Source organism: Nerophis lumbriciformis, linkage group LG25 (assembly GCF_033978685.3).
Source record: "Nerophis lumbriciformis linkage group LG25, RoL_Nlum_v2.1, whole genome shotgun sequence".
Taxonomy (NCBI): domain Eukaryota; kingdom Metazoa; phylum Chordata; class Actinopteri; order Syngnathiformes; family Syngnathidae; genus Nerophis; species Nerophis lumbriciformis.
Window position 1 is genome coordinate 1,695,943 of NC_084572.2, and position 24,058 is coordinate 1,720,000.

Below are 24,058 nucleotides of genomic sequence, written 5' to 3' on the forward strand. Positions count from 1 at the left end.
ATATTTGACCCACACATCAGGACCTGCGAAAATTGCCTTTTAATAAAAAAACTGAACCAAAAAACTCAACACTGCGCTCTAGCGCCCCCTAGGACAAAAAAAAACTAGACTGCCTGTAACTCCCACTAGAAAGGTCGGAGAGACATGAAACAAATTCCTCTATGTAGGTCTGATTTAGACCTAGATTTCATAATAGTACATTCTCGGGCTAAAATCTACAGGAAGTTGGCAATTCCCCCTTCAAGACAAAAAAGTACTAAAAACAGTCACTTTTGCCTATTTGAGCTGTAATTTGACCCCCTTAACATGCTTCAAAACTCACCAAACTGAACGCACACATCAGGACTGGCAAAAATTGCGATCTAATAAAAAAACCTAACCCCAAATTTAATTCTTTTTCTTTTTTCTTTATTCTTCCGCCGCCTCTTTGAGCACTAATTTGACCCACTTAACATGCTTCAAAACTCACCATATTTGACCCACACATCAGGACCTGCGAAAATTGCCTTTTAATAAAAAAACTGAACCACAAAACTCAACATTGCGCTCTAGCGCCCCCTAGGAAAAAAAAAACTAGACTGCCTGTAACTCCACTAGGAAGGTCGGAGAGACATGAAACAAATTCCTCTATGTAGGTCTGACTTAGACCTACATTTCATAATAGTACATTATCGGGCTAAAATTAACAGGAAGTTGGCAATTCCCCCTTCAAGACAAAAAAGTACTAAAAACAGTCACCTTTGCCTCTTTGAGCTGTAATTTGACCCCCTTAACATGCTTCAAAACTCACCAAACTGAACGCACACATCAGGACTGGCAAAAATTGTGATCTAATAAAAAAACCTAACCCCAAATTTAAAAATTGCGCTCTAGAGCAATTTTTGAATAAAACGGAGAAAAAACTGCTCCTCCTGCCTGTAACTCCCACTGGGAAGGTCGGAGAGACATGAAACAAAATCCTCTCCGTAGGTCTCACTTAGACCTACATTTCATAAATTGACAACCCCCAGCAAAAATCTACAAGAAGCTTGCTATTCCCCCTTCAACACAACATTTTTGTAAAAACCGGTCACCTTTCTTCAAACATTATCTCCTCTGAGCGTGTAACACAGGAGAGGGATTGAACCCTTCTGATTAAAAGTTATCGAAACTGAACGCACACATCAGGACTGGCTAAAATTGTGATCTAATAAAAAAACCTAACCCCAAATCTCAAAATTGTGCTCTAGCGCAATTTTTTAATAAAACGCACAAAAAACTGCTCCTCGGATGAAAAAACTGACAAAACTGCCTGTAACTCCCACTGGGAACAAAAACCTCTATGTAGGTCTCACTTAGGCCTACAATTCATAAATTGACAACCCCCAGCAAAAATCAACAGGAAGTTTGCTATTCCCCCTTCAAAACAAAATTTTTGTAAAAAACGGTCACCTTCCTTCAAAATCTATCTCCTCTGAGCGCGTTTGTCGTTTCGGCTTCAAACTAACACAGGAGAGAGATTAAATAAACCCTTGTGTATAAAATAACAGAACATCGTTTTAATACCTGCTCCGGTTTTGATTTTATGACCCTTCAAAGACCCGCTGCGCTGATGCTGCTGCGCTGCTGTTTTTTTAAGATGGCTGCTTAAAAGCAGGAAGCACCAGCGTGCCCACACAATGCAGACAAGGTAGGTACACTAGACAAAAGTCTTGGGACACTTATGACTACCACCGGACATAAGTATTGGGACACTTAGGCCGAAAACTGGACAAAAGTATTGGGACACTTAGGCCGAAAACTGCACAAAAGTATTGGGACACTTAGGCCGAAAACTGGACAAAAGTATTGGGACACTTGGGACTACAACTTGCCAAAAGTATTGGGACACCTGGGATTAAAACTGGACAAAAGTATTGGGACACTTAGGACTACAACTTGCCAAAAGTATTGGGACACTTGGGACTAAAACTGGACAAAAGTATTGGGACACTTAGGACTACAACTTGCCAAAAGTATTGGGACACTTGGGACTAAAACTGGACAAAAGTATTGGGACACTTATGACGACCACCGGACAAAAGTATTGGGACACTTGGGACTACAACTTGACAAAAGTATTGGGACACTTAGGACTACAACTTGCCAAAAGTATTGGGACACCTGGGATTAAAACTGGACAAAAGTATTGGGACACTTAGGACTACAACTTGCCAAAAGTATTGGGACACTTGGGACTAAAACTGGACAAAAGTATTGGGACACTTAGGACTACAACTTGCCAAAAGTATTGGGACACTTGGGACTAAAACTGGACAAAAGTATTGGGACACTTATGACGACCACCGGACAAAAGTATTGGGACACTTAGGCCGAAAACTGGACAAAAGTATTGGGACACTTAGGCCAAAAACTGGACAAAAGTATTGGGACACTTAGGCCGAAAACTGGACAAAAGTATTGGGACACTTGGGACTACAACTTGACAAAAGTATTGGGACACTTAGGACTACAACTTGCCAAAAGTATTGGGACACCTGGGATTAAAACTGGACAAAAGTATTGGGACACTTAGGACTACAACTTGCCAAAAGTATTGGGACACTTGGGACTAAAACTGGACAAAAGTATTGGGACACTTAGGACTACAACTTGCCAAAAGTATTGGGACACTTGGGACTAAAACTGGACAAAAGTATTGGGACACTTAGGACTAGCACCTGCCAAATACGCGGGCCCGACCAACGCTGCTTGCAGCTTTAATTGTTCTTGTTTTTGAACACTGACTTATTGCAGTGCACGCTGACATCAACGTGTCGACTGTACTCACCGGGCGTCCTGGGCGAGTTGGGCCTGCGCAGAGGAAGCACCTCCAGCTGGGTGACGGGCGAGTGGTCCACGATGGTGACGTCCACGCCGAGGCGGCTCACCAGCTGCAGCGGCCGCAGGCTGACGACGTGCTCGTAGCGACCCCGCCGGCGCCGCAGCAGCTCCTCGTAGGCCAGCAGGAAGACGGCGCGGTTACGAGCCGGGATGCTGGCCGCCATGCGGAACACCTCCACACCCTGCTCTGCACTAACACAGCCCAGAAAAGCAACGCTGATTAAAAAGCTGATCATCAAACGACGTTATAATTATTAATAATATTTAGGGATGTCCGATAATGGCTTTTTTGCCGATATCCGATATTGTCCAACTCTTAATTACCGATACCGATATCAACCGATACCGATATATACAGTCGTGGAATTAACACATTATTATGCCTAATTTGGACAACCAGGTATGGTGATGATAAGGTACTTTTTTTTTTTTAATTAATAAAATAAAATAAGATAAATAAATTAAAAACATTTTCTTGAATAAAAAAAGAAAGTAAAACAATATAAAAACAGTTACATAGAAACTAGTAATGAATGAAAATGAGTCAAATGAAGTGTTAAAGGTTAGTACTATTAGTGGACCAGCAGTGTGCTTACGGACTGTATCCCTTGCAGACTGTATTGATATATATTGATATATAATGTAGGAACCTACCACAATATTAATAACAGAAAGAAACAACCCTTTTGTGTGAATGAGTGTAAATGGGGGAGGGAGGTTTTTTGGGTTGGCGCACTAACTGTAAGTGTATCTTGTGTTTTTTATCTTGATTTAATTAAAAAAAAAAAAAAAAACGATACCGATACCGATACCGATAATTAAAAAAAAAAAACACCGATAATTTCCGATATTACATTTTAAAGCATTTATCAGTCGAATAATATCGGACATCTCTAATAATATTGTGTAAAATCTACATCGTATTAAGATATCAATATTAATCATAACACATGTGTGAAATATCAATAACAAAATTGATCAAAACACATGTATAAAATAGCAATACCAATATTAGCCGTAACACATATATGAAATATCAATATTAATTATAACATGTATGAACTAGAGATGTCCGATAATATCGGCAGTCCGATATTATCGGCCGATGAATGCTTTAAAATGTGATATCGGAAATTATCGGTATCGGTTTCAAAAAGTAAAATGTATGACTTTTTAAAACGCCGTAGGGAGAAGTACAGAACGCCAATAAACCTTAAAGGCAGTGCCTTTGCGTGCCGGCCCAATCACATAATATCTACGGCTTTTCACACACACACAAGTGAATGCATGCATACTTGGTCAACAGCCATACAGGTCACACTGAGGGTGGCCGTATAAAAAACTTTAACACTGTTACAAATATGCGCCACACTGTGAACCCACACCAAACAAGAATGACAAACACATTTCGTGTCATGACTTGGTCTTGGGTGTGTGCTTTTCCGGTATGCAACGGAAAGTTGGCTCGGGCGAGACGGGAATGAAGGTACATGATTTATTTATTATTATCAAAAAAAAAAGGAATAAATGAAAGCGCGCACAGTGGCGGAGAATAAACTATGAAACCAAAAGACTATAGCAAAAAAGTACAAATGAAAAGCACGCACAGTGGCGGAGAACAAACTATGAAAAACAAAAAGACTATAAACATGGAACAAAAACTTACTTGGCTTGAACAAAAATAGTTGCATGAAGAATGGACATGGGAAGAAGTGCCAGGCATGGACAGAGCATAAATGTGGTGATGTCGTCAGGACGAACAACAGAAAATGAATGAACTTAAATACTATGGACATGATTAGTGAAAGCAGGTGCGTGACTCAAAACGTGAAACAGGTGCGTGACGTGACAGGTGAAAACTAATGGTTGCTATGGTGACAAACAAGAGTGCACAATGAGTCCAAGCGTGGAACAGGTGAAACTAATGGGTAATCATGCAAACAAGACAAGGGAGTGAAAAGCCAGAAACTAAACAAAACATGACTTAAAACAAAACATGATTACACAGACATGACATTTCGGGAGAACATCCGCACCGTAAAACAACATAAACACAACAGAACAAATACCCAGAACCCCTTGCAGCACTAACTCTCTCCGGGACGCTACAATATACAACGCCCCCCCCCCCAACCCCGCCCATCCTCATGCTCTCTCAGGGAGAGCATGTCCCTAATTCCAAGCTGCTGTTTTGAGGCATGTTGAAAAAAAATAATGCACTTTGTGACTTCAATAATAAATATGGCAGTGCCATGTTGGCATTTTTTTTCCATAACTTGAGTTGACTTATTTTGGAAAACCTTGTTACATTGTTTAATGCATCCAGCGGGGCATCACAACAAAATGAGGCATAATGTGTGTCACGTGGGGTTCGCAGCTAGCTGCGGGGTTGTTCTTCCAATGCAGTGAGGTAGGCTTAAATAACAGTGACATGATTGGTGACAGGTGTGTGTGAGTCCGAACGTGAAACAGGTGCGTGACGTGACAGGTGAAAACTAATGGTTGCTATGGTGACAAAACAAAACAAAAGTGCACAAAAAGTCCAAAATTTAAACCGAACATTACTAAAACAAAACATGATCACACAGACATGACAGAATCCCCCCCTTACGGACAGATCCCAGATGTCCAAAAACAGAAAATATCAACAAGAGTCATGGGAGGGCGGGAGGGGGACATGGCGGTGGGTCGCCAGGCCACGTGTCCCCGTATCCACCGGGGCAGAGTTAGGTGGCGGCGGCGAGTGGAACGCCGCTGCAGCAGGCGCGGTGGGCGCCCAGGGAATGGCCACATTCGTGGCCGACTGGGAGGTGGGCGCACTTGGCGTGGCGGGCGACCAGGTAGCGGCCATATCCGTGACCGACGAGGAGGGAGGTGCGTCGTCATCGTGGCAGGCGTGGAAGCAGCAGATGATGCAGGCAGCGAAGCTCGGCGTGGGTCTTGGTCTTGGTCTTGGCATGGCGGGTCTTGGTCTTGGCATGGCGGGTCTTGGTCTTGGCGTGGCGGGTCTTGGTCTTGGCGTGGCGGGTCTTGGTCTTGGCATGGCGGGTCTTGGTCTTGGCATGGCGGGTCTTGGTCTTGGCATGGCGGGTCTTGGCGTCGTTGAGCTGGTACCGGAGCTTGGCGTCGTGGAGCTGGTACCGGAGCTTGGCGTCGTGGAGCTGGTACCGGAGCTTGGCGTCGTGGAGCTGGTACCGGAGCTTGGTGTCGTGGAGCTGGTACCGGAGCTTGGCGTCGTGGAGCTACTGGTGCAGGTGGAGGTGGTCTAGCTGGGGGTTGCGGCTTGGCATGGTAAAAGACTGGTGGTGGCGGCCGTGAGGGAGGCTGTGGCTTGACATGGTGAAGCTGAGTCACCCCACCAGTGCAGTTCCCAGCCCTAGCCCCCCCCTCAAGGAGCGGATACCAGACGCGCTCCCTGCGGTCTGAAACTCTCTTTAAGGGTGGGTGGGGGGAGGTATGGAGGGGGGCAGAATCCTCCCCATTAAATTGTCCAGAAAATCTATTCACCACCCCCACTTTAGACTGGGTCTGAAAAAATCGAAATTTAGAAAAGAAATTCTCAAAAGGATTATTTTTTGAAACGAAGTCCTTGGTGGGCGGCTGACAGAGGGCGTAAATAGAATCTAAAAAAAAAATAATCTTGGTTTCTGACGTCATCACCAGTGGGCGGGATGACGTCATCAGCACAGGTCTCCTGCGGCGGCAAGGAAAAATGAGCTGCTTGGGGAATCTTGTTGTCCGTGGGAGGGTTTTGGGGGAACGACGCGTCATGCTGGCAAGAAAAAGCCTTTCTGGTTGGCTTCCAGCTTTGCCAGCGCGTCTCCATCACCTCCTCGTGGCCGGTCTGCGAAAGAACGTCTGCTGCCTGCGTTCTGTCACGTGGGGTTCGCAGCTAGCTGCGGGGTTGTTCTTCCAATGCAAAATAGACGGCTCCGGACAACAGCGTGAAGGTAGGCTAGGATTTATTTAACATAAATCACGCACTACCGCGAACATAAACAATACAACAACAACTACAACAAAAAAAGAGGCAAGCGTGCCTAAAACGCAAGTGAGGCTAATCTTAAACAGAAACTATGGCATGGACATGGAAACTTACTTGGACAGAGCAAGACATAAACCGGTGTGACATCAAAACAACGCAGGCAAAACGAGTGATGAACAAAGGTAGGCTTAAATAACAGTGACATGATTGGTGACAGGTGTGTGTGAGTCCGAACGTGAAACAGGTGCGTGACGTGACAGGTGAAAACTAATGGTTGCTATGGTGACAAAACAAAACAAAAGTGCACAAAGAGTCCAAAATTTAAACCGAACATTACTAAAACAAAACATGATCACACAGACATGACAATGTGTTAATTCCACGACTGTATATATCGGTATCGGTTGATATCGGAATCGGTAATTAAGAGTTGGACAATATCGGAATATCGGCAAAAAAGCCATTATCGGACATCTGTAGTATGAACCATCAATATAAATAATGAATTATAACAAATCACGTATAGAACATTAATACCAATAATAGTCTTAATAACCCATGTAAAAAATAAAAAAAAATCATTAACAATATTAATCCTGATAAAACATGTATAAAATATTACTAAGCATATTAATCATACTAACACATGTATTAAATAGCAATATTAATCACAACATACAGTCGTGGTCAAAAGTTGACATACACGTGTAAAGTGTCACGACTTGATCTTGGGAGTTTGCTTTTCCAGGATGCAACGGAAAGTTGGCACGGGCGAGACGGGAATTAAGGTACATGATTTATTTAAAGACTATAAATACAAAAAAAGGATCAAACAAAAAGCGCGCACAGTGGCGGAGAATAAACTATGAACAATTAAACAAAACTTGCAAACTATGGCTTGAATAAAGAAAACGTACTTGGCATGGACAAAAAAGGAGCAGCGTGAACATGGACATGAAAAAATGGACAGAGCACACATGTGGTGTGAGGTCGTCAGGACGAACAACAGAAAATGAATGAACTTAAATACTTATGGACATGATTAACAACAGGTGCGTGACTCAAAACAGGTGCGTGACATGACAGGTGAAACTAATGGGTAACTATGGTGACAAAACAAAACTGCACAAAAAGTCCAAAAATAAAACCTGATCACACAGACATGACATAAAGAACATCATGTCATGGCTGTCTTGAGTTTCCAATCATTTCTACAACTCTTATTTTTTTGTGATGTAGTGATTGGAGCACATACTTGTTGCTCACAAAAAACATTCATAAAGTTTTGTTTACTTAGGAATTTTTTTTATGGGTCTACTGAAAATGTGAGCAAATCTGCTGGGTCAAAAGTATACATACAGCAACATACATTAGCAATTCATCAATTACCGTATTTTTCGGAGTATAAGTCGCACCTGCCAAAAATGCATAATAAAAAAGGAAAAAAACATATACAGGTAAAAGCCAGTAAATTTGAATATTTAGAAAAACTTGATTTATTTCAGTAATTGCATTCAAAAGGTGTAACTTGTACATTATATTTATTCATTGCACACAGACTGATGCATTCAAATGTTTATTTCATTTCATTTTGATGATTTGAAGTGGCAACAAATGAAAATCCAAAATTCCGCGTGTCACAAAATTAGAATATTACTTAAGGCTAATACAAAAAAGGGATTTTTAGAAATGTTGGCCAACTGAAAAGTATGAAAATGAAAAATATGAGCATGTACAATACTCAATACTTGGTTGGAGCTCCTTTTGCCTCAATTACTGCGTTAATGCGGCGTGGCATGGAGTCGATGAGTTTCTGGCACTGCTCAGGTGTTATGAGAGCCCAGGTTGCTCTGATAGTGGCCTTCAACTCTTCTGCGTTTTTGGGTCTGGCATTCTGCATCTTCCTTTTCACAATACCCCACAGATTTTCTACGGGGCTAAGGTCAGGGGAGTTGGCGGGCCAATTTAGAAGAGAAATACCATGGTCCGTAAACCAGGCACGGGTAGATTTTGCGCTGTGTGCAGGCGCCAAGTCCTGTTGGAACTTGAAATCTCCATCTCCATAGAGCAGGTCAGCAGCAGGAAGCATGAAGTGCTCTAAAACTTGCTGGTAGACGGCTGCGTTGACCCTGGATCTCAGGAAACAGAGTGGACCGACACCAGCAGATGACATGGCACCCCAAACCATCACCCAACCATGCAAATTTTGCATTTCCTTTGGAAATCCAGGTCCCAGAGTCTGGAGGAAGACAGGAGAGGCACAGGATCCACGTTGCCTGAAGTCTAGTGTAAAGTTTCCACCATCAGTGATGGTTTGGGGTGCCATGTCATCTGCTGGTGTCGGTCCACTCTGTTTCCTGAGATCCAGGGTCAACGCAGCCGTCTACCAGCAAGTTTTAGAGCACTTCATGCTTCCTGCTGCTGACCTGCTCTATGGAGATGGAGATTTCAAGTTCCAACAGGACTTGGCGCCTGCACACAGCGCAAAATCTACCCGTGCCTGGTTTACGGACCATGGTATTTCTGTTCTAAATTGGCCCGCCAACTCCCCTGACCTTAGCCCCATAGAAAATCTGTGGGGTATTGTGAAAAGGAAGATGCAGAATGCCAGACCCAAAAACGCAGAAGAGTTGAAGGCCACTATCAGAGCAACCTGGGCTCTCATAACACCTGAGCAGTGCCAGAAACTCATCGACTCCATGCCACGCCGCATTAACGCAGTAATTGAGGCAAAAGGAGCTCCAACCAAGTATTGAGTATTGTACATGCTCATATTTTTCATTTTCATACTTTTCAGTTGGCCAACATTTCTAAAAATCCCTTTTTTGTATTAGCCTTAAGTAATATTCTAATTTTGTGACACACGGAATTTTGGATTTTCATTTGTTGCCACTTCAAATCATCAAAATTAAATGAAATAAACATTTGAATGCATCAGTCTGTGTGCAATGAATAAATATAATGTACAAGTTACACCTTTTGAATGCAATTACTGAAATAAATCAAGTTTTTCAAAATATTCTAATTTACTGGCTTTTACCTGTATAACTGTAAACTATGAAAAAAACTGCGACTTATAGTCCGAAAAATACGGTAATCAAATTAGCTTCATGGCATGGCCTCTTAACATCATGTGAGTGATTATGATTGACGACACCTGTTGACTTCTCTGAGCTCATGTGATGCAGTCGTTAGACTCGCTTACAAACGCCACAATGGGAAAGTCAAAGGAACTCAGCACAGATCTGAAAAAACTAATAATTGACTTGAACAGGTCAGGAAAGTGACTTGGAGCCATTTCAAAGCAGCTTATGGTCCCGAGAGCAACTGTGTAGACAATTGTTCGTAAGTATAAAGTGCATGGCACAGTTTTGTCACTGCCATGATCAGGAAGAAACCTGCTGCTGAGAGAAAATTGGTCAGGTCAACCTAGAACCACCAAAAAGCAGGTCTGTAATGAATTGGAAGCTGCTGGAACACGGGTGTCAGTGTCCATAGTCAAGCGTGTTTTGCATCGCCATGGATTGAGAGGCTACCATGCAAGAAGGAGGCCCTTGCTCCAGAAGCCACACCTTAAGGCTCGTCTAAAGCTTGCTGCTGATCACATGGACAAAGATAAGACCTTCTGGAGGAAAGTCCTGTGGTCATATGAAACAAAAATATTATTTATTAATTTATATTATGTTCAAAATTCTTTGAACATGTCACGAGGGAGGTGCTGGACATTGAGTCCGAATGGACCATGTTCCGCGCCTCTATTGTCGAGGCGGCTGATTGGAGCTGTGGCCGCAAGGTAGTTGGTGCTTATCGTGGCGGTAATCCTAGAACCCGTTGGTGGACACCGGCGGTGAGGGATGCCGTCAAGCTGAAGAAGGAGTCCTATCAGGTTCTTTTGGCTCATAGGACTCCTGAGGCAGCGGACAGGTACCGACAGGCCAAGCGGTGTGCGGCTTCAGCGGTCGCAGAGGCAAAAACTCGGACATGGGAGGAGTTCGGGGAAGCCATGGAAAACGACTTCCGGACGGCTTCGAAGCAATTCTGGACCACCATCCGCCGCCTCAGGAAGGGGAAGCAGTGCACTATCAACACCGTGTATGGCGGGGATGGTGTTCTGCTGACCTCGACTGCGGATGTTGTGGATCGGTGGAGGGAATACTTCGAAGACCTCCTCAATCCCACCAACACGTCTTCCTATGAGGAAGCAGTGCCTGGGGAGTCTGTGGTGGGCTCTCCTATTTCTGGGGCTGAGGTTGCTGAGGTAGTTAAAAAGCTCCTCGGTGGCAAGGCCCCGGGGGTAGATGAGATCCGCCCGGAGTTCCTTAAGGCTCTGGATGCTGTGGGGCTGTCTTGGTTGACAAGACTCTGCAGCATCGCGTGGACATCGGGGGCGGTACCTCTGGATTGGCAGACCGGGGTGGTGGTTCCTCTCTTTAAGAAGGGGAACCGAAGGGTGTGCTCTAACTATCGTGGGATCACACTCCTCAGCCTTCCCGGTAAGGTCTATTCAGGTGTACTGGAGAGGAGGCTACGCCGGATAGTCGAACCTCGGATTCAGGAGGAACAGTGTGGTTTTCATCCTGGTCGTGGAACTGTGGACCAGCTCTATACTCTCGGCAGGGTCCTTGAGGGTGCATGGGAGTTTGCCCAACCAGTCTACATGTGTTTTGTGGATTTGGAGAAGGCATTCGACCGTGTCCCTCGGGAAGTCCTGTGGGGAGTGCTCGGAGAGTATGGGGTATCGGACTGTCTGATTGTGGCAGTCCGCTCCCTGTATGATCAGTGTCAGAGCTTGGTCCGCATTGCCGGCAGTAAGTCGGACACGTTTCCAGTGAGGGTTGGACTCCGCCAAGGCTGCCCTTTGTCACCGATTCTGTTCATAACCTTTATGGACAGAATTTCTAGGCGCAGTCAAGGTGTTGAGGGGATCTGGTTTGGTGGCTGCAGGATTAGGTCTCTGCTTTTTGCAGATGATGTGGTCCTGATGGCTTCATCTGGCCAGGATCTTCAGCTCTCACTGGATCGGTTCGCAGCCGAGTGTGAAGCGACTGGGATGAGAATCAGCACCTCCAAGTCCGAGTCCATGGTTCTCGCCCGGAAAAGGGTGGAGTGCCATCTCCGGGTTGGGGAGGAGATCTTGCCCCAAGTGGAGGAGTTCAAGTACCTCGGAGTCTTGTTCACGAGTGAGGGAAGAGTGGATCGTGAGATCGACAGGCGGATCGGTGCGGCGTCTTCAGTAATGCGGACGCTGTATCGATCCGTTGTGGTGAAGAAGGAGCTGAGCCGGAAGGCAAAGCTCTCAATTTACCGGTCGATCTACGTTCCCATCCTCACCTATGGTCATGAGCTTTGGGTTATGACCGAAAGGACAAGATCACGGGTACAAGCGGCCGAAATGAGTTTCCTCCGCCGGGTGGCGGGGCTCTCCCTTAGAGATAGGGTGAGAAGCTCTGTCATCCGGGGGGAGCTCAAAGTAAAGCCGCTGCTCCTCCACATCGAGAGGAGCCAGATGAGGTGGTTCGGGCATCTGGTCAGGATGCCACCCGAACGCCTCCCTAGGGAGGTGTTTAGGGCACGTCCGACCGGTAGGAGGCCGCGGGGAAGACCCAGGACACGTTGGGAAGACTATGTCTCCCGGCTGGCCTGGGAACGCCTCGGGATCCCCCGGGAGGAGCTGGACGAAGTGGCTGGGGAGAGGGAAGTCTGGGCTTCCCTGCTTAGGCTGCTGCCCCCGCGACCCGACCTCGGATAAGCGGAAGAAGATGGATGGATGGAATTTATATTATAGTTATATTATATTTTGATAATTTTTTTTTTTAATGGTGTGGTTTGTTGTTGTCTTTATTATTGGACTGTCCTGTTGGTCATGTTTGTGTCCCACATAAGGTCTGATGATGATGAATAACAATTTTTTATTTTGTACATTGAACATGTTCTGTGTGTCTAATAGAAAGCTTGTCATTAGCGCCAGAAGAGTGTGAGGAACATTCTGGAAAAAAAGACGAGGCTGAGAGATGACTTCACCAGAAGAGGGGGTGATGTCATCAAACATTTATTCATCACCCCACACCCGACCTTCATTTTTAGGGGAAAACACAACAAATTGTGTCTTTTTATGCCTGCTCGTGTACACACACACACACACACACACACACACACACACACACACACACACACACACACACACACACCTTACCTGATGTCACCTGACTTTTGAGCTTTGCCGTCAGCCCGCTTTCCCCCCCTCCTCTCCTTCGGCGTGACCCGGCTCTGGTAGACACGCCCTGCGACAATCCTGGTTCACGGGGTCAAAGGTCAGAGATTAGCGCGCGCGGTCACACTTGAACTGGATTTTGTCTGACAAAAGAGCTTGAAGTTCACCCGCCCTCCCTCGTCTCCATGGCAACTCAAACATTATCACCTCTTAAACCCGCATCCATTGAGCCTGATGTACATGGAAGCTAACATTCCAGCTAGAAGGTGCGCCTAATCTGACTCTGGACCAGCTGTGCGGAGTCTTACATGGTGAAGTTGGAGACCAAGGCGCCGGAGGGGATGTGGAAATGAAAGAGGCCGTCGGCGGCGGAGGCGTGGCGATTGAGCAAGACGCAGCGCACCGTCGTGAAGGCGTAGCGGGAGAGGATGGTGGTCTTGATGGACAGCTCCTGGATGTGAGGCCTCGTCTCCTGCTCGCGGTGGGAAGGAGACAAGTCGTTATTACCTCTGCCAGGGGTTTTATGTATATATATATATGATTGACTCTAATAATGAACAGTTATTACTGTGGGAAATCTTAAAGTACGATTTTTTGCCACATGCTTTACATTTTAGTATTATTTGTATATATATATATATATATATATATATATATATATAAAAAATAATAATAAAAATTATGCTTTTCTATTATTTTTATTATTTTACATTTTTATTATTATTTTTATATATATATATATATATATATATATATATATATATAAAAATAATAATAAAAATTAAAAAAATGTAAATAATAGAAAAGCATAATTTTTATTATTATTTATATATATATATATATATATATATATATATATATATATAAAAATAATAATAAAAATGTAAAATAATAAAAATAATAGAAAAGCATAATTTTTATTATTATTTTTTATATATATATATATATACAAATAATAATAAAATGTAAAGCATGTGGCAAAAAATCGTACTTTAAGATTTCCCACAGTAATAACTGTTCATTATTAGAGTCAATCATATATATATATACATATATATACGTTTTTTTGCCACATGCTTTTCTATTATTTTTATATATATATATATATATATATATATATATATATATATATATATATATATATATATATATATATATATATAAATAATAATAAAAATGCTTTTCTATTATTTTTATTTTTTTAAATTTTTATTATTATTTTTATATATATATATAGAAATAATAATACAAATTTAAAAAAATTAAAATAATAGAAAAGCATGTGGCAAAAAAACGTACTTTAAGATTTCCCACAGTAATAACTGTTCATTATTAGAGTCAATCATATATATATATACATATATATACGTTTTTTTGCCACATGCTTTTCTATTATTTTTATATATATATATATATATATATATATATATATATATATATATATATATATATATATACATATATATATATATATAAATAATAATAAAAATGCTTTTCTACTATTTTTATTTTTTTTAATTTTTATTATTATTTATATATATATATATATATATAAAAATAATAATACAAATTAAAAAAAATTAAAATAATAGAAAAGCATGTGGCAAAAAAACGTACTTTAAGATTTCCCACAGTAATAACTGTTCATTATTAGAGTCAATCATATATATATATATATACATATATATACGTTTTTTGCCACATGCTTTTCTATTATTTATATATATATATATATATATATATATATATATATATATATATATATATATATATATATATATATATATAAAAATAATAATAAAAATGCTTTTCTATTATTTTTATTCTTTTAAATTTTTATTATTATTTTTATATATATATATATATATATATATATAAAAATAATAATACAAATTTAAAAAAATTAAAATAATAGAAAAGCATGTGGCAAAAAAACGTACTTTAAGATTTCCCACAGTAATAACTGTTCATTATTAGAGTCAATCATATATATATATATACATATATATACGTTTTTTGCCACATGCTTTTCTATTATTTATATATATATATATATATATATATATATATATATATATATAAAAATAATAATAAAAAAAACGTACTTTAAGATTTCCCACAGTAATAACTGTTCATTATTAGAGTCAATCATATATATATATACATATATATACATATATATACGTTTTTTGCCACATGCTTTTCTATTATTTATATATATATATATATATATATATATATATATATATATATATATATATATATATATATATATATATATATATAAATAATAATAAAAATGCTTTTCTATTATTTTTATTTTTTTAAATTTTTATTATTATTTTTATATATATATATATATATATAAAAATAATAATACAAATTTAAAAAAATTAAAATAATAGAAAAGCATGTGGCAAAAAAACGTACTTTAAGATTTCCCACAGTAATAACTGTTCATTATTAGAGTCAATCATATATATACATACATATATATACGTTTTTTGCCACATGCTTTTCTATTATTTATTTATATATATATATATATATATATATATATATATATATATATATATATATATATATATATATATATATATATATATATATATATAATAAAAATGCTTTTCTATTATTTTTATTTTTTTAAATTTGTATTATTATTTATATATATATATATATATAAAAATAATAATACAAATTTAAAAAAATTAAAATAATAGAAAAGCATGTGGCAAAAAAACGTACTTTAAGATTTCCCACAGTAATAACTGTTCATTATTAGAGTCAATCATATATATGTATACATATGTATACATATATATACGTTTTTTGCCACATGCTTTTCTATTATTTATATATATATATATATATATATATATATATATATATATATATATATATATATATATATATATATATATAAATAATAATAAAAATGCTTTTCTATTATTTGTATTTTTTTAAATTTTTATTATTATTTTTATATATATATATATATATAAAAATAATAATACAAATTTTAAAAAATTAAAATACTAGAAAAGCATGTGGCAAAAAAACGTACTTTAAGATTTCCCACAGTAATAACTGTTCATTATTAGAGTCAATCATATATATATATATATATATACATATATATACGTTTTTTGCCACATGCTTTTCTATTATTTATATTTATATATATATATATATATATATATATATATATAAAAATAATAATAAAAATGCTTTTCTATTATTTTTATTTTTTTAAATTTTTATTATTATTTTTATATATATATATATAAAAATAATAATACAAATTTAAAAAAATTAAAATAATAGAAAAGCATGTGGCAAAAAAACGTACTTTAAGATTTCCCACAGTAATAACTGTTCATTATTAGAGTCAATCATATATATATATACATATATATACATATATATACGTTTTTTGCCACATGCTTTTCTATTATTTATATATATATATATATATATATATATATATATATATATATATATATATATATATATATATATATATATATAATAATAAAAATGCTTTTCTATTATTTTTATTTTTTTTGAATTTTTATTATTATTTGTATATATATATATATATATATATATAAAAATAATAATACAAATTTCAAAAAATTAAAATAATAGAAAAGCATGTGGTAAAAAAACGTACTTTAAGATTTCCCACAGTAATAACTGTTCATTATTAGAGTCAATCATATATATATATATATATACATATATATACGTTTTTTGCCACATGCTTTTCTATTATTTATATATATATATATATATATATATATATATATATATATATATATATATATATATAAATAATAATAAAAATGCTTTTCTATTATTTTTATTTTTTTAAATTTTTATTATTATTTTTATATATATATATATAAAAATAATAATACAAATTTAAAAAAATTAAAATAATAGAAAAGCATGTGGCAAAAAAACGTACTTTAAGATTTCCCACAGTAATAACTGTTCATTATTAGAGTCAATCATATATATATATATACATATATATACGTTTTTTGCCACATGCTTTTCTATTATTTATATATATATATATATATATATATATATATATATATATATATATATATATATATATATATATATATACATATATATAAAAATAATATTAAAAATGCTTTTCTATTATTTTTATTTTTTTAAATTTGTATTATTATTTTTATATATATATATATATATATATATATATATATATATATATATATATATAAATAATAATACAAATTTAAAAAAATTAAAATAATAGAAAAGCATGTGGCAAAAAAACGTACTTTAAGATTTCCCACAGTAATAACTGTTCATTATTAGAGTCGATCAGGTGAACGTGCTGATTCAGGATCAGTCAAGTGTGCATAAATCTTTATGATAAAACCCCGATATATCATTTAGAGCTTAAAGTGTCACAGTTATTTATTTTTTTTATTGACCCGCAGAACATAAACTGCACGTATGATACAAACATGCAGCAGAAAACAAAGAATGAAATGTTGACACTAATTTATAAAGTACAAACCCCCAAAAACAGTGAAGTTGTCATGTTGTGTAAATGGTAAATAAAAACAGAATACAAATCCTTTTCAACTTATATTCAATTGAATAGACCGCAAAGACAAGATATTTCATGTTCACACTGGAAAACTTTGTTATTTGTTTTGCAAATATTTTAATGCCTGCAACATGTTTCAAAAAAAGCTGGCACAAGTGGCAAAAAAGAGAAAGTTGAGGAATGCTCATCAAACACTTATTTGGAACATCCCACAGGTGAACAGGCTAATTGGGAAGAGGTGGGTGCCATGATTGGGTATAAAAGCAGCTTCAGTCATTCACAAACAAGGATGGGGCGAGGGTCACCACTTTGTCAACAAATGCGTGAGCAAATTGTCGAACAGTTTAAGAACAACATTTCTCAACCAGCTATTGCAAGGAATTTAGGGATTTCACCATCTAAGATCCGTAATATCATCAAAAGGTTCAGAGAATCTGGAGAAATCACTGCACGTAAGCCATGATATTACGGACCTTCGATTCCTCAGGTGGTACTGCATCAAAAAGCGACATCAGTGTGTAAAGGATATCACCACATGGGCTCAGGAACACTTCAGAAACCCACTGTCACTAAATACAGTTGGTCGCTACATCTGTAAGTGCAAGTTAAAACACTACTATGCAAAGCGAAAGCCATTTATCAACAACACCCAGAAACGCCGCCGGCTTCGCTGGGCCCGAGCTCATCTAAGATGGACTGATGCAAAGTCTAAAAGTGTTCTGTGGTCTGACAAGTCCACATTTCAAATTGTTTTTGGAAACTGTGGACGTCGTGTCCTCCGGACCAAAGAGGAAAAGAACCATCCGGATTGTTCTAGGCGCAAAGTGTAAAAGGCAGCATGTGTGATGGTATGGGGGTGTATTAGTGCCCAAGACATGGGTAACTTACACATCTGTGAAGGCACCATTAATGCTGAAAGGTACATACAGGTTTTGGAGCAACATATGTTGCCATCCAAGCAACGTTACCATGGACGCCCCTGCTTATTTCAGCAAGACAATGCCAAGCCACGTGTTACATCAACATGGCTTCATAGTAAAAGAGTGCGGGTACTAGACTGGCCTGCCTGTAGTCCAGACCTGTCTCCCATTGAAAATGTGAAGCCTAAAATAGCACAACGGAGACCCCCGGACTGTTGAACAACTTAAGCTGTACATCAAGCAAGAATGGGAAAGAATTCCACCTGAGAAGCTTCAAAAATGTGTCTCCTCAGTTCCCAGTGTTGTTAAAAGGAAAGGCCATGTAACACAGTGGTGAACATGCCCTTTCCCAACTACTTTGGCACGTGTTGCAGCCATGAAATTCTAAGTTAATTATTATTATCAAAAAAATAAATAAAGTTTATGAGTTTGAACATCAAATATGTTGTCTTTGTATTGCATTCAATTGAATATGGGTTGAAAGGGATTTGCAAATCATTGTATTCCGTTTATATTTACATCTAACACAATTTCCCAACTCATATGGAAATGGGGTTTGTAGCTCTTATTTCCAAAATTGTGTACACGACTGAATTGGGGTCTTATGGCCACTTATGTGGACACTTATACTGCCATCTGGTGGTGTCAGAAGAGTACAACATACAATGGAATTTAGAGGAGAAAAAAAAAAGTGTCAAAATAAGAATTAGCACGTCACTAAACATGAAGTACACGTTTGTGTACTTATGGACTAAAGTACATCATATCAAAAGTTTTTAGTTTTTATTCTAATTAGGGTCCAATAAGCCCAAATAGCAAAGAGAAATAAAAAAAAAGCATGTAAACAAAGAGGATTTATAAATGAAGTGGACTCTACCTTAGTGAGGATGTTTTTCACCTGTCGTGGAACTCTGCGTGGAGCCTGCACACACACACACACACACACACACACACACACACACACACACACACACACACACACACACACACGTTAAACTAGGTAAAATAAAATGAAAAAACATGATAAATCTTATGGAAGTCTTACAACGTCCAAATCAAAGTCATGAAGGTCTTCATGGTCTCCTATTGGGAAGTGGTCCACTTGGTCCTGTGCACACACGCTGGTGGTCCACATCATCAGTAAAGTCCCCAGCAGCATCTTCATCCTCTTTCACTTTGTTGCACTCTCAAAGTGAACATTTGAGTTTGCTGCTGGCACGGAGAAGTCAAGTCCAGCCCGCCCACTGCAGGAGGAGGAGGAGGAGGAGGAGGAGGAGGAAAGGAGGAGGAGGAGGAGGAAAGGAGGAAGAAAGGGGAAGTTTGCGTCTTCTATCAACCCGCAGTTGCCATTCGTCAAGCTATTTTTTGGCACCCTCTTGTGGGCGTAAGGCAACATTACAGCGTGGAGGCCGCACTGGTCAAGACTCTTCTTCAGAGCAAACTTGTCAATATGTTGAATTTTTAAGAGTCCACTGTATATGTATAAATATATAAGTGCTGTATTTGCAATTGATAAATATGAATACAATATCTGAGTACTGCATATGTGCAAATATATGAGTATTCCAAATGTATGTACAGGTAAAAGCCAGTAAATTAGAATATTTTGAAAAACTTGATTTATTTCAGTAATTGCATTCAAAAGGTGTAACTTGTACATTATATTTATTCATTGCACACAGACTGATGCATTCAAATGTTTATTTCATTTAATTTTGATGATTTGAAGTGGCAACAAATGAAAATCCAAAATTCCGTGTGTCACAAAATTAGAATATTACTTAAGGCTAATACAAAAAAGGGATTTTTAGAAATGTTGGCCAACTGAAAAGTATGAAAATGAAAAATATGAGCATGTACAATACTCAATACTTGGTTGGAGCTCCTTTTGCCTCAATTACTGCGTTAATGCGGCGTGGCATGGAGTCGATGAGTTTCTGGCACTGCTCAGGTGTTATGAGAGCCCAGGTTGCTCTGATAGTGGCCTTCAACTCTTCTGCGTTTTTGGGTCTGGCATTCTGCATCTTCCTTTTCACAATACCCCACAGATTTTCTATGGGGCTAAGGTCAGGGGAGTTGGCGGGCCAATTTAGAACAGAAATACCATGGTCCGTAAACCAGGCACGGGTAGATTTTGCGCTGTGTGCAGGCGCCAAGTCCTGTTGGAACTTGAAATCTCCATCTCCATAGAGCAGGTCAGCAGCAGGAAGCATGAAGTGCTCTAAAACTTGCTGGTAGACGGCTGCGTTGACCCTGGATCTCAGGAAACAGAGTGGACTGACACCAGCAGATGACATGGCACCCCAAACCATCACTGATGGTGGAAACTTTACACTAGACTTCAGGCAACGTGGATCCTGTGCCTCTCCTGTCTTCCTCCAGACTCTGGGACCTCGATTTCCAAAGGAAATGCAAAATTTGCATGGTTGGGTGATGGTTTGGGGTGCCATGTCATCTGCTGGTGTCGGTCCACTCTGTTTCCTGAGATCCAGGGTCAACGCAGCCGTCTACCAGCAAGTTTTAGAGCACTTCATGCTTCCTGCTGCTGACCTGCTCTATGGAGATGGAGATTTCAAGTTCCAACAGGACTTGGCGCCTGCACACAGCGCAAAATCTACCCGTGCCTGGTTTACGGACCATGGTATTTCTGTTCTAAATTGGCCCGCCAACTCCCCTGACCTTAGCCCCATAGAAAATCTGTGGGGTATTGTGAAAAGGAAGATGCAGAATGCCAGACCCAAAAACGCAGAAGAGTTGAAGGCCACTATCAGAGCAACCTGGGCTCTCATAACACCTGAGCAGTGCCAGAAACTCATCGACTCCATGCCACGCCGCATTAACGCAGTAATTGAGGCAAAAGGAGCTCCAACCAAGTATTGAGTATTGTACATGCTCATATTTTTCATTTTCATACTTTTCAGTTGGCCAACATTTCTAAAAATCCCTTTTTTGTATTAGCCTTAAGTAATATTCTAATTTTGTGACACACGGAATTTTGGATTTTCATTTGTTGCCACTTCAAATCATCAAAATTAAATGAAATAAACATTTGAATGCATCAGTCTGTGTGCAATGAATAAATATAATGTACAAGTTACACCTTTTGAATGCAATTACTGAAATAAATCAAGTTTTTCAAAATATTCTAATTTACTGGCTTTTACCTGTATATGAGCAGGCCCGGCCCTAACCAATCTGGCGCCCTAGGCAAGATTTTAGGTGGCGCCCCCCCACATCGGCAGTGAAGTGTATATACTCACAAGAACCTGAATAGCTTTGTCTTTGACCTTTTTTTTTTTTACTTACAACTATACCTAATATATAAAGGGGTGGAAAAGTGACTATTACCTGCAGGGCAAACATTAGCTAACCAGAAGGCAATAACAATGTAAACAAAAAACACCTGCTTAAAAGATCTAATACAAACATTTATATGCACGTACAACACTTAGAACTTTTAGCATGTCAGTATGTGGAATTAAATGATGGAATGGATGAAGTAAAGAAGTTAAAAATTGTACTGATATGATCCAGTTTAAGAGGTTGTTCAAAATAATAGTGCTTACAGAGTACAAAGAAGAAGAATTATGAGAAATACTTTCAACCTTATTGAAAATAAGATATTCTTCATCTCAGTATGTTAATAATGACTGAATTAATTAATTAATGACATATTACAAAACTGTTGTATACTAATTCATAGATGTTATTTTATTATATAAAAAGGTCAGTAAATGATTCTATATATTTGTAAACGCTTTGAAGTGGGAAAGGGGTAGGATTAAATAAGCTTTGCTTCTTCCTACTCCTTTTCGGGCATGATGTCAAATGAAATGATATGAAATTGTGTGATGTATTATGATGTAAGTGTGTTCATGTTCCAAATAAACTAAAGAAAGAAAGAAATGTCCCTGAGGAATGTAAGGCGGGAGTACTGTAATTACCTAACGTTACATTATTATTTTCCATAACAATTTAGCCCCCTCTACAATATTAACCCGACGTTAAAACAGAATAGCAATTGTCGACTCATGTAACATTAGCTTAATGCTAAAAAGCCAGGCTACTATCACATTCTGTAACAGACAAATAATTTCATGTAGGCTAACGTTACCTACCTGCTAACTCTGTCTTTTCTCGTTTCTCCTCTTCTTTTCTCTTTTTTCTTCCCTGGGCACCTGACAGTTTTGGCCGTTTTGACATCTTGTGTTGATTTTTTGATGTGGTGACGTCCAAAAAGAGTCATGATACGGGAAGGGAGGGGGCGCACCGTGCGGGGGGAGGAGGGGGGGCGTAATGTTGTAACAAATAATATTTCTATTTAATAGGCTTTACTTTGCATTTTAATTAACGTGGGATTATTTTTTGTATTTAGAAATAATAGTACCAACTTTTTTTTTTCCTTTTTTTGTTTCTCCAACATTTGTGGCACTGGCGTGGCGCCCCCTGATGGACGGCGCCCTTATCATTTGCCTATACGGCCTATGCCACGGGCCGGCTCTGTATATGAGTACTGTACAGCCTATGTATGAATATATGAGTGCAGTATTTATTTGTGTGACTATATATGATTACTGTATGGCCAATGTAAAAATATATGACGAATATACATGTTAAAAGTGTGTGAGTACTGTAAATATATGGATATATGAGCAGGGCCGGCCCGTGGCATAGGCCGTATAGGCAAATGCTAAGGGCGCCGTCCATCAGGGGGCGCCACGCCAGTGCCACAAATGTTGGAGAAAAAAAAAAAAAAAAAAGTTAGTACTATTATTTCTAAATACAAAAAATAATCCCACGTTAATTAAAATGCAAATTAAAGCCTATTTAATAGAAATATTATTTGTTACAACATTACGCCCCCCCCCTTCCCGTATCATGACTCTTTTTGGACGTCACCACATCACAAAATCAACACAAGATGTCAAAACGGCCAAAACTGTCAGGTGCCCAGGGAAGAAAAAAGAGAAAAGAAGAGGAGGAGAAACGAGAAAAGACAGAGGTAGCAGGTAGGTAACGTTAGCCTACATGAAATTATTTGTCTGTTACAGAATGTGATAGTAACCTGGCTTTTTAGCATTAAGCTAATGTTACATGATTCGGCAATTGCTAATCAATAAATAGCTAGTTCTGTTTTAACGTCGGGTTAATATTGTGGAGGGGGCTAAATTGTTATGGAAAATAATAATGTAACGTTAGGTAATTACAGTACTCACCTTACATTCCTCAGGGACATTTCTTTCTTTCTTTAGTTTATTTGGAACATGAACACACTTACATCATAATACATCACACAATTTCATATCATTTCATTTTACATCATGCCCGAAAAGGAGTAGGAAGAAGCAAAGCTTATTTGTTATCTGTTTCCTGAGATCCAGGGTCAACGCAGCCGTCTACCAGCAAGTTTTAGAGCACTTCATGCTTCCTGCTGCTGACCTGCTCTATGGAGATGGAGATTTCAAGTTCCAACAGGACTTGGC

The 24,058-nt window shown here is 38.5% G+C and overlaps 1 protein-coding gene across 1 annotated transcript in view; it reads right to left on the reverse strand.

The window, feature by feature from the left end:
* itih5 (inter-alpha-trypsin inhibitor heavy chain 5) overlaps positions 1-24,058 on the reverse strand; it is a 115,427-nt gene that overhangs the window by 90,706 nt on the left and 663 nt on the right. Inside the window, exons 2-6 of the mRNA XM_061983542.1 lie at positions 19,621-19,819; positions 19,453-19,497; positions 13,367-13,530; positions 13,041-13,139; positions 2,810-3,054 (exon numbers count right to left, since the gene is read on the reverse strand). Of these exons, the coding sequence (XP_061839526.1) occupies positions 2,810-3,054; positions 13,041-13,139; positions 13,367-13,530; positions 19,453-19,497; positions 19,621-19,740 (673 nt within the window). The 5' untranslated portion in view covers positions 19,741-19,819. The remainder of the gene's footprint in view (positions 1-2,809; positions 3,055-13,040; positions 13,140-13,366; positions 13,531-19,452; positions 19,498-19,620; positions 19,820-24,058) is intronic.